The following is a 12,107-nucleotide window of genomic DNA, read 5'->3' as shown; positions in this document are numbered from 1 at the left end:
TATAAATGCAGGTTGTTTTGAATGCCTGTTTTCCCAATCTATTGGTACCTCCCCAGTATCCCACGGCAAATACAAAAGCAGGAAACCTGGCCCCGACTATCTTGTGCTCGTCTATTTTGAGCTCATTTATGTCTTCTAGTTTCTTTTTTATTCGTTCATGGGATGTGGGCGTCGCTGGCGAGGCCGGCATTTATTGCCCATCCCTAATTGCCCCTTGAGAAGGTGGTGGTGAGCCGCCTTCTTGAACCGCTGCAGTCCATGTGGTGAAGGTTCTCCCACAGTGCTGTTGGGGAGTTCCAGGATTTTGACCCAGCGCTTTTATAGCACCTTTCATGACCTCCGGACTTCCCAAAGCGCTTTACAGCCAATTAAGTACTTTTTGAAGTGTAGTCACTGTTGTGATGTAAGAAACCAGTTTGTGCACAGCAAGATCCCACAAACAGCAAAGTGATAAAGAGCAGATCATCTATTTTTTTAAGTAATGTTGGTTGAGGGATAAACATTGCTCAGGACACCGGGGAGAACTCCCCTGCTCATCCGATAGTGGCCATGGGATCCCACCTGAGGGGGCAGAAGGGGCTTTGGTTTAATATCTCATCCGAAAGGCAGCGCTCCCTCAGTACTGGCACTAGGAGTGTTTGCCTGGATGATAGGGCTCCAGTCTCCTGGAGATGGGGCTCGACCCCACGACCTTCTGATTCAGAGGTGAGTGTTCGACCCACTGAGCCACAGCTGACACCAATGTATTACTACTTGTAAACTTTGGGTTTGCAGCACATTCTGGGATACCTGTACCTATGTTTGCTGCTCTGCTGCCGTAATTCTTTTAAAAGCAGGACCCCTGAGATCTGGGTCTGGAGCCCTTCAGCTGAGGGCAGACATCTCCTGAGCCTCTGGTTAACGTCTTGTCATCTCACCTGCTGCTCCTGCCCGATTGTGCTTGGTGCATCGCCCTGTGCTCACAAACTGCTCACAAACCACACCCTCCCAGATGGGTGTGTCTGAGTTAGTGCTTGAAACGGGCAGGGTGGCTGGTGGCATGAAGTGGGGCGGTGGGAGGGTGGGTGGTGCTGAAGCAGAGGGGGTCCAGCATCTCGTAGCCCTTTTCCACTGCTTGTTGCTGCAACACTCTGAGCTCCAAGATCGTCATTCGAAGACCAAATCGTGTTTCCCCCCACCTTTCACCCGCTGTTGAGGCGGGGAGAATTGAAAATTTGAGATTGATAGGTTTTTTTTGTTAGGCAAGGTTTACAGAACCAGGGCGGGTAAACAGAGTTGAGATCAGCCATGATCTAAATGAATGGCGGAAGAGAATAGAGGGGCTGAATGGCCTCCTCCTGTTCCTAACACGCTTAGGAGGCCACAGAAGGGAGGCAAGCAAGGCTCGATGAGTGGCACAGTACAAGGTCTGAAATGCAGAGTTCATAATGCATTATGACAGATTATGTGTCGCAGGAGCTGAAGAGAGGAGATGATGAATTAATGATGTTTCATCCACCTCCATCTGCTGCTTTTCCTCCTACTCCTCTCTCCTCCCATGAGTTACAGCGCATCCTCATTGCATGGGGTGAGGGTCAGGGGTCCACTATCTGCGGTTGTACTCTGGCATCGAGCCTTGACTTCATGTGGAGTCCAAGCTCGATGTGGGTCGGTATATCTTAATCGGGGTGATAACAAGTGCAGGATACAAGCAAACGCATGTCACATGAGGCTTTTACTGCTTCCGGTAAGTGAAGGCGCACTTAAAGGGGGAGTCGTGAAAGGTATTGCGGTCTCTCCTGCCCCTTGCTGGTAAGTTGGTGATCAACCCACTGAGAGCAAGGTGGCTGGAAATGGGAAACACGCTCGTGGCAATTATGCCTCGAGGTCTGACTGTCTCCTCTGGCCTGGTGAGCTCAATGTACTTTTTCCAGTGCCGAGTTGCTTGGAATCATTCTTATTTTCTCCTACCCCTCAATCCAAAATATTTTCTCCCTCCTCTCCCATATAGGGGACAATAAAACATTTACAGAGCACTCCATGAATGTGGCGCCCTCAGAGATGCCTCTGTCTCACTATTCAAGGCCCTTGCGGAAGGTGGGGGGAATAGGGTATCGCATTTAAATGGCGGCAGCAGCTTAAAGGGGCAGATCACTTCTGAGAGCAGAGAAGGTTAAGGGGAGATTTAATCGAGGGGTTCAAAATCATGAGGGGTTTCGAGAGAGTAAATAAGGAGAAACTGTTTCCAATGGCAGGAGGGTCGGGAACCAGAGGACACAGATTGAAGATTATCGGCAAAAAAAAACAGAGGGGAGATGATTGTTCTTTACGCAGCGAGTTGTTCTGATCTGGAATGCGCTGCCTGAAAGGGCGGTGGAAGCAGATTCAATAGTAACTTTCAAAAGGGAATTGGATAAATACTTGAAATGGAAAAATTGCAGGGTTACCAGGAAAGAGCAAGGGGATGGGACTAATTGGATAGCTCTTTCAAAGAGCTGGCACAGGCATGATGGGCTGAATGGCCTCCTTCTGTGCTGTAAGATTCTATAGGAGGCCCTGCTGCTGTGAATTGCATGAATGAATGTGAGTCTCCCCTGGAATCTCCAGCTCTGCTGTGTTCGCCCCAAGAAAAAACTTCCCCCCCCACAACTCACTCACAACAGCACTTAAAAATTCCCAACTGTCCAGCCTCTGGCCCGCCATTCACCACAACATTTCTGCAGTTACCGATCTGCTCAATCACTCCCTCACCTCCTCCTTTGATGCCCCTGTCCCCATTAAAACCATTACTCTCTCTCACCCTGGTCGTTCCCCCTGGTATGGCCCTCATCTCCGCTCCCGTAAGTCCAAGGGATGCAGACTTGAACGTTTATGGCGGACAACTGGTTTAGCCATTCATTGCCAGATCTGGCTGGACCACATAAAGCACTATCGGGTCCTGCTCTCCTCTACCGAAACTGCTCACTATTCCAGCATCATCCTGAAATGCAGCGATAACCCCCGGCTTCTCTCCACCACAAACCGTCTTCTTAAACCCCTCTCCCCTGCCCCTCCATCCCCACCTCCAACAACAAGTGCGAGGAGCTCAGGGACTTCTCTGTCACTAAGATTGAGACCATCCATTCAGCTGCCTCTGCCACTTCCCTCCCTTCCCGTAGCCCACCGAGCCAAACTTCCCCTAAGGTTCCCCCCTGCCCTAGCCCCAACTCGCATCTTTCTCTAGTTTCTCTCCTATCTCCCCTCACGCCCTCTCTGAGCTCAGCTTGACCATGAGACCCACCTCCTGCTCCCTCGACCCCATTCCCATCAAACTGCTGACCACCCAACTTCCCTTCCTGGCCCCCATGTTAGCTGATATTGTTAACGGTTCCCTCTCCTCAGATACTGTCCCCCTCTCCTTCAAATCTGCCATCATCTCAACTCTCCTGAAAACAAAACACACTTGACTCCTCTGTCCTTGCAAACTACCCCCACATCTCCAACCTCCGTTTCCGCCCAAAGTCCTGGAACATGTTGTTGCCTCCCAAATCCATACCCCTTCCCTGCAATTCCATGTTTGAATCTCTCCAAATCAGGCTCCCACTCCTGCCACACTGCAGCACTGAAACGGCCCTGATCACAGTCACAAATGACATCCTCTGTGATTGTGACCGTGGTAAACTCTCCCTCCTCATCCTTCTCGACCTGTCTGCAGCCATTGCCACAGTTGACCACACCATCCAGCTTTTAAAAAAAATTCGTTCATGGGATGTGGGCGTCGCTGGCGAGGCCGGCATTTATTGCCCATCCCTAATTGCCCCTTGAGAAGGTGGTGGTGAGCCGCCTTCTTGAACCGCTGCAGTCCGTGTGGTGACGGTTCTCCCACAGTGCTGTTAGGAAGGGAGTTCCAGGATTTTGACCCAGCGACGATGAAGGAACGGCCGATATATTTCCAAGTCGGGATGGTGTGTGACTTGGAGGGGAACGTGCAGGTGGTGTTGTTCCCATGTGCCTGCTGCCCTTGTCCTTCTAGGTGGTAGAGGTCGCGGGTTTGGGAGGTGCTGCCGAAGAATCCTTGGCGAGTTGCTGCAGTGCATCCTGTGGATGGTACACACTGCAGCCACTGTGGGCCAGTGGTGAAGGGAGTGAATGTTTAGGGTGGTGGATGGGGTGCCAATCAAGCGGGCTGCTTTGTCCTGGATGGTGTCGAGCTTCTCGAGTGTTGTTGGAGCTGCACTCATCCAGGCAAGTGGACCAGTCCCACTCCCCTGTCGCATCCATGGGGATAGGGCGGGGTGGGGGGAGTGGGTCTAGCTGGAATGCTCTTGCAAAGAGCCAGCATGGACTCAACGGGCTGAATGGCCTCCTTCTGTGCTGTAGCCTTTGTAAGATTCTCTCCTCCTCCAACTCCTCTCCTCCATTGTCCAGCTGGGTTGGACCTGCTTCCATCAAATGGATCGAAACGTGTGAGATGATGTGCGCAGGCGCCGGATGATTGACAGGCGGAGTGGGCGGGAGCCGGATGATTGACAGGCGGAGTGGGCGGGAGCCGGGCCGCGAGCGCTGATTGGCGGAGGCGCCGGATGATTGACAGGCGGAGTGGGCGGGAGCCGGGCCGCGAGCGCTGATTGGTGGAGGCGCCGGATGATTGACAGGCGGAGTGGGCGGGAGCCGGGCCGCGAGCGCTGATTGGCGGAGGCGCCGGATGATTGACAGGCGGAGTGGGCGGGAGCCGGGCCGCGAGCGCTGATTGGCGGAGGCGCCGGATGATTGACAGGCGGAGTGGGCGGGAGCCGGATGCGAGCGCTGATTGGCGGCGGCGGCTGTCAGTCAGGGAGCGGTTCCGGTGGAGCCGGGGAGGTTTGTACCCGTTTTATACAAAGGAAGAAAAGGCGAAGGTTCCAGAATGTTCCGGGGGGAGGGGGAGAAGGTTCGAGAACCCGGGGGGAGGGAGGGAGGGGCTCGAGCACCAGCACCCGGGAAACCCCCGGGGCCCCGCACCGGCCGGCGGGGCCTCACCCACCCGACAGTCGCTGCCGCCCCCGGGCCCCGACCCCCTCTCCCTTCCCCCGAGCCCCCTCCCAGACCCGCCTCCCGACCCCCCCCCCCCCCCTCCTGAGCACCCCCCCTCCCCCCCTTCTCTGACCCCCTTTCCCAGGCCCAGACCCCCCCCTCCCCTCCGTTCACCCCTCCCCGGGACCCCCCCTCCGTTCACCCCTCCCCGGGACCCCCCCCCCCCTCTGTTCACCCCTCCCCGGGACCCCCCCCCCCCCCCTCCGTTCACCCCTGCCCGGGACACCCACCCCCCCTCCGTTCACCCCTCCCCGGGACACCACCCCCCCCCCCCCCTCCGTTCTCCCCTCCCCGGGACCCACCCCTCCCCGGGACCTCCCCCCCTCGATCCCCCTACCCCGGGCCCGCACGCCCCTCCTTGGGCCCCCTCCGCTCGCTCCCCCCCTCTTCCAGGCCACTCCAGCTGCCCTCCAACCCCCCTTCCCCCTTCTCAACCCCCGGGCTCCCACCCCTCTGCTCCCACCCCCACCTCCCAACCCTCCGTCCACCCACCCCCTGGGTTACCCCCCCAAGACCCACTCAAGATTCAGCAGGTTTCACTTTTACTGCGATGGATAGATTTTTGTGGGTATTAAGGGTTACGGAACCAAGGCGGGTAAATGGAGTGAAGATACAGATCAGCCATGATCTAACTGAATGGCGGAACAAGCTCGAGGGGCCGAATGGCCTCCTGTTCCTTTGTTCAGCCAGTAAGTGAGAGTCCCACTGTAATCTGTAACAGCAAGTGATGCTTCAGTTGTACAGAGTCCTGGTCAGACCCCATCTGGAGAGACTGCGTTCAGTTCTGGGCACCGCACCTCAGGAAGGATATATTGGCCTTGGAGGGGGTGCAGAGCAGATTCACCAGAATGATACCGGGGCTAAAAGGGTTAAATTACGAGGACAGGTTGCACAGACTGGGCTTGTATTCCCTTAAATATGGCATGTTGTGGAGTGATCCCACCAAGGTGTTAAAAATGATTAAAGGATTTGATAAGGAAGATAGAGAGAAACTATTTCCTCTGGTGTGTAGTGATCCATTATAGTAGGAAGAATTAGGAGAGGCAATATAAACTAAATGGTACAATTTTAAAGGGGGTGCAGGAACAGAGAAGCCTGGGGGTGTATGCACACAAATCTTTGAAGGTGGCAGGACACGTTGAGAAGGAGTTAAAAAGTATACGGGAAGGTTGGCTTTAAAGATAGAGGCTTAGAGTATAAAACCAAGGGAGTTATTCGAAACCTTTATAAGACACTGATTAGGCCTCAGCTGGAGTATTGCGTTCTGTTTTGGGCATCACACTTTAGGAAGGATGTCGAGGCCTTGGAGAGGGTGCAGAGGAGATTTACTAGAATGGTACCAGGGATGAGGGATTTTAGTTACATGGAGAGACTGCGGTTGTTCTCCTTAGAGCAGAGAAAGCTAAGGGGACATTTGATAGAGGTGTTCAAAATCATGAAGGGTTTTGACCGGGTATGTAAGAGTGAGAATCCCACTGTAACCTGTAACAGACAGTAAGAGTGAGAGTCCCACTGTAACCTGTAACAGACAGTAAGAGTGAGAGTCCCACTGTAACCTGTAACAGACAGTAAGAGTGAGAGTCCCACTGTAACCTGTAACAGACAGTAAGAGTGAGAATCCCACTGTAACCTGTAACAGACAGTAAGAGTGAGAATCCCACTGTCACCTGTAACAGACAGTAAGAGTGAGAATCCCACTGTAACCTGTAACAGACAGTAAGAGTGAGAGTCCCTCTGTAACCTGTAACAGACAGTAAGAGTGAGAGTCCCACTGTAACCTGTAACAGACAGTAAGAGTGAGAGTCCCACTGTAACCTGTAACAGACAGGAAGAGTGAGAATCCCACTGTAACCTGTAACAGACAGTAAGAGTGAGAATCCCACTGTAACCTGTAACAGACAGTAAGAGTGAGAGTCCCACTGTAACCTGTAACAGACAGTAAGAGTGAGAGTCCCACTGTAACCTGTAACAGACAGTAAGAGTGAGAGTCCCACTGTAACCTGTAACAGACAGTAAGAGCGAGAGTCCCACTGTAACCTGTAACAGGCAGTAAGAGCGAGAGTCCCACTGTAACCTGTAACAGGCAGTAAGAGCGAGAGTCCCACTGTAACCTGTAACAGACAGTAAGAACGAGAGTCCCACTGTAACCTGTAACAGGCAGTAAGAGCAAGAGTCCCACTGTAACCTGTAACAGGCAGTAAGAGCGAGAGTCCCACTGTAACCTGTAACAGGCAGTAAGAGCGAGAGTCCCACTGTAACCTGTAACAGGCAGTAAGAGCGAGAGTCCCACTGTAACCTGTAACAGGCAGTAAGAGCGAGAGTCCCACTGTAACCTGTAACAGGCAGTAAGAGTGAGAGTCCCACTGTAACCTGTAACAGGCAGTAAGAGTGAGAGTCCCACTGTAACCTGTAACAGACAGTAAGAGTGAGAGTCCCACTGTAACCTGTAACAGACAGTAAGAGCGAGAGTCCCACTGTAACCTGTAACAGGCAGTAAGAGCGAGAGTCCCACTGTAACCTGTAACAGGCAGTAAGAGCGAGAGTCCCACTGTAACCTGTAACAGGCAGTAAGAGCGAGAGTCCCACTGTAACCTGTAACAGGCAGTAAGAGCGAGAGTCCCACTGTAACCTGTAACAGGCAGTAAGAGTGAGAGTCCCACTGTAACCTGTAACAGACAGTAAGAGCGAGAGTCCCACTGTTTTTTTTATTCGTTCACGGGATGTGGGCGTCGCTGGCAAGGCCGGCATTTATTGCCCATCCCTAATTGCCCCTTGAGAAGGTGGTGGTGAGCCGCCTTCTTGAACCGCTGCAGTCCGTGTGGTGACGGTTCTCCCACAGTGCTGTTAGGAAGGGAGTTCCAGGATTTTGACCCAGCGACAATGAAGGAACGGCGATATATTTCCAAGTCGGGATGGTGTGTGACTTGGAGGGGAAAGTGCAGGTGGTGTTGTTCCCATGTACCTGCTGCCCTTGTCCTTCTAGGTGGTAGAGGTCGCGGGTTTGGGAGGTCCTGTCGAAGAATCCTTGGCGAGTTGCTGCAGTGCATCCTGTGGATGGTACACACTGCAGCCACAGTGCGCCGGTGGTGAAGGGAGTGAATGTTTAGGGTGGTGGATGGGGTGCCAATCAAGCGGGCTGCTTTATCCTGGATGGTGTCGAGCTTCTTGAGTGTTGTTGGAGCTGCACTCATCCAGGCAAGTGGAGAGTATTCCATCACACTCCTGACTTGTGCCTTGTAGATGGTGGAAAGGCTTTGGGGAGTCAGGAGGTGAGTCACTCGCCGCAGAGAGCTAGAGTCCCACTGTAACCTGTAACAGGCAGTAAGAGTGAGAGTCCCACTGTAACCTGTAACAGGCAGTAAATGTGATCTCTGTTCGAGGAAAGACCGAGGGTGACGATGGAGCAGGTGCAGGAACCAGGCTGTAACCTGTAACAGACAGTGAGAGCGAGAGTCCCGCTGTAACCTGTAACAGGCAGTAAGAGTGAGAGTCCCTCTGTAACCTGTAACAGGCAGTAAGAGTGAGAGTCCCACTGTAACCTGTAACAGACAGTGAGAGTGAGAGTCCCTCTGTAACCTGTAACAGGCAGTAAGAGTGAGAGTCCCACTGTAACCTGTAACAGGCAGTAAGAGCGAGAGTCCCACTGTAACCTGTAACAGGCAGTGAGAGTGAGAGTCCCACTGTAACCTGTAACAGGCAGTGAGAGCGAGAGTCCCACTGTAACCTGTAACAGGCAGTGAGAGCGAGAGTCCCACTGTAACCTGTAACGGGCAGTAAGAGTGAGAGTCCCACTGTAACCTGTAACAGACAGTAAGAGTGAGAGTCCCACTGTAACCTGTAACAGGCAGTGAGAGTGAGAGTCCCACCGTAACCTGTAACAGGCAGTAAGAGTGAGAGTCCCACTGTAACCTGTAACGGGCAGTAAGAGTGAGAGTCCCACTGTAACCTGTAACAGACAGTAAGAGTGAGAGTCCCACTGTAACCTGCAACAGGCAGTAAGAGTGAGAGTCCCACTGTAACCTGTAACAGGCAGTAAGAGTGAGAGTCCCACTGTAACGTGTAACAGGCAGTGAGAGTGAGAGTCCCACTGTAACCTGTAACAGGCAGTGAGAGTGAGAGTCCCACTGTAACCTGTAACAGGCAGTAAATGTGATCTCTGTTCTAGGAAAGACCGAGGGTGACGATGGAGCAGGTGCAGGAACCAGGCTGCGTCCTTCCGTCAGTGGCGAGGTTCCAGGACGTGAATCCGCCGAGGAACGCCAAGTGTTCGGAGTACCGGCAGCGTCCCGCCGACGGGGACAACTGCTTCATCTGCTCGGAGTGCGGCAAGAGCTTCGACAAGTACTGCCAGCTGAAGGTGCACCTGTCGGCCCACGCAGGAGAGCAGGTCTTCCAGTGCGCCGTCTGCGGGAAGGAGTTCAGCTATTCCTCGCAGCTGGCGCGCCACCGCCGCACGCACAGCGGGGAGAAGCCCTTCCAGTGCCTGACCTGCAGCAAGGTCTTTGCCGAATCCTCCACCCTGTGGAAACACCGCCGCACGCACAGCGGGGAGAAGCCGTACCAGTGCCCCGTCTGCGGCAAGGAGTTCAGCCTGTCCTCCACCCTGCTGATGCACCAGCGCACCCACACCGGCGAGCGCCCGTACCAGTGCCCGTCCTGCTCCAAGAGGTTCAGCTGCTCGTCCCACCTGGTGCAGCACCAGCGCACCCACACTGGCGAGAAGCCCTTCCAGTGCCCGACCTGCGGGCGCGAGTTCAGCCGCTCGGGCACCCTCCGTCGGCACGAGGTCACGCACACCGGCGCCAAGCCCTACAAGTGCCCCGACTGTGGCAAGGAGTTCAGCCACTCCTCCTCACTGGTGAAACACCAACGCCGGCACAAAGAGGACTGGCCCCTCCAGTGCAGCGTGTGCGGCAGAGAGTTCAAGCAGAGGTCGGCGCTGGGCATACACAAGCTCTACCACATGGCAGAGAAGAGGCGGAGAGAGAACGAGGTGAGTCAGGTCCACCTTGGGTTTCAAACGCTCGTAGATTATGGGAGGGCAAAGAGAGAGAAAGGTGAGGGCTATTTATCAACTTGTGCTGGATGAAGCAGGCTGAGTCTGTTGTGAACCGACATCTTTATTCTGCCGGGTGCTGCTCACCTCTTAGCGACCTCTAAATGCAATAAATTGCTTCTTGAAGATCAGATGGGACACTATGTTCTCCCATCGCCTCATTAAGTACCATAATACAACACCATTAGCTTTTGACACAGGCTAAAACCTCTCCCGGATTTATTTACAAATTAAACGATACAGAAGCAGAAAGCGCAGTATTAGTTCGTTACTGAATAAGAAATCTAGAGACTAGATTTTGAACCAGTCCACGAAGGCTTAGCTGACCCTGCTTAGTCCCAGCGGCGCCTTTGAGTGGAATGGCCCAGTTTCCGCTTCTGTCATCCTTCGGGACGGAAGAAGTGAGCTCCAAACGCTTCCGACCTGAAGACTACGAACCAGAATTGCAGTCGTTACCTCAGTGAATTTCTTTGATGGAAAGCCATTTCTTTTGAAATAGTCAAAACAACCAAGATGTTGAAAATGAAAAAATGAAAGATTTGCATTTCGATAGCCCCTTTTACAACCTCAGCACGCCCCATAGCTCTTTACAGCCAGTGAAGCACTTTTTGAAGTGTAGTCACTGTTGTAATGTAGGAAACACGGCAGCCAAGTTGCGCACAGCAAGATCCCACAAACAGCAATATTGAGCAGATAATCTTTTTTAGTAATGTGGGTTGAGAGATAAATATTGGCGCAGGAGACCGGGGAGAACTCCCCTGCTCTTCTTATAGTGTCTTGGGATCTTTTACACCCACCCGAGAGGGCAGACAGGGCCTCGGCTTAATGTCTCCTCCAACAGTACTGTCCCACTCTGCACTGGGAGTGTCGGCCTGGATTATGGGCGTAAGTCTCTGGAGTAGGACTCGATCCCACAACCTTGGGGGAGAGTGCAAGTCTCTCGATCCCACTGAGCCACAGTCAAGACGTTAGCGGTCTTTGTGCCTTGGCGGCTAAGTGCCAATGGCATGGAACCGCTGGCTTCCTGATACATAATCGGCAGACAGCAATTGGAAATTACCCGTAAATCAGCTCAATAAAAGCCGTCCGATTAGTCCCACTCCCCCTGCTCTTTCCCCATGGCTCTGCAATTTTTCCCTTCAAGTATTTATCCAGTTCCGTTTTGAAAGTTACTATTGAATCTGCTTCCACCGCCCTTTCAGGCAGCGCATTCCAGATCAGAACAACTCGCTGAGTAAAAAAAAATTCTCCCCTCTGGTTCTTTTGCCAATTATCTTCAATCTGTGTCCTCTGGTTACCGACCCTCCTGCCACTGGAAACAATTTCTCCTTATTTACTCTATCAAAACCCCTCCTGTTTGGTTAGCTACCCAAGTAACATTGTTTTAATTAAATTCTGAGCATGACGTGAAAATAGTTGGAACAAGTGCAGAATTGGAAAATTGAGCAACACCCCAGATCAAAGCACTCCTTTCACAAAGCCATTTACGCTCAGGGGGAGGGAGCAGGGGATGACCTCCAGCGTCTGGGTTTCGGTATCTTCTGGTATTTGACTTCCTTGGTCCTGAATACAACCTGCGAGCATTGCATGCCTCTGATGTTTTCATGACTGGGGAATAATAATTTAACTCCGGGTATCCGACTGCCTGCTTTTACCCAGAATCGATAGTTATCTTCCGCAGAAAGACAACAGAATTTCTTTCAGAAATATGCTGGCAGAGCTTCATTTTAAATTCACAATTTATTGGCTTCAGGTTTCTCCAGATTTGTTAGATCTGATTCTGCGTGACAAAGACAAGATAAGATTTCCATTATTGCAGCACCTTTCTCTTGTACTCCCCGGAGAGTAGTGACCATAAACTAATAAGGTTCAAATCCCTCCACGGCCTCACGCCCTCCTATCTCTGTAATCTCTGTAACCGGTGCACCGTGGTTGCAGTGTGTACCATCCACAGGATGCACTGCAGCAACTCGCCAAGGCTTCTTCGACAGCACCTCCCAAACCTGTGACCTCTACCACC

The 12,107-nt window shown here is 52.7% G+C and overlaps 1 protein-coding gene across 1 annotated transcript in view; it reads left to right on the top strand.

Annotated features, from left to right (window-relative positions):
- Positions 1-12,107, top strand: part of LOC137306700 (zinc finger protein 585A-like) — a 132,078-nt gene that overhangs the window by 18,270 nt on the left and 101,701 nt on the right. The window contains exons 6-7 of the mRNA XM_067976043.1: positions 5,664-5,720; positions 9,197-10,024. Of these exons, the coding sequence (XP_067832144.1) occupies positions 5,664-5,720; positions 9,197-10,024 (885 nt within the window). The remainder of the gene's footprint in view (positions 1-5,663; positions 5,721-9,196; positions 10,025-12,107) is intronic.

Source organism: Heptranchias perlo, chromosome 44 (assembly GCF_035084215.1).
Source record: "Heptranchias perlo isolate sHepPer1 chromosome 44, sHepPer1.hap1, whole genome shotgun sequence".
NCBI classification, from domain to species: domain Eukaryota; kingdom Metazoa; phylum Chordata; class Chondrichthyes; order Hexanchiformes; family Hexanchidae; genus Heptranchias; species Heptranchias perlo.
The sequence above is the reverse complement of the archived record's forward strand: the minus strand, read 5'-3'. Positions and strand labels throughout refer to the sequence as shown.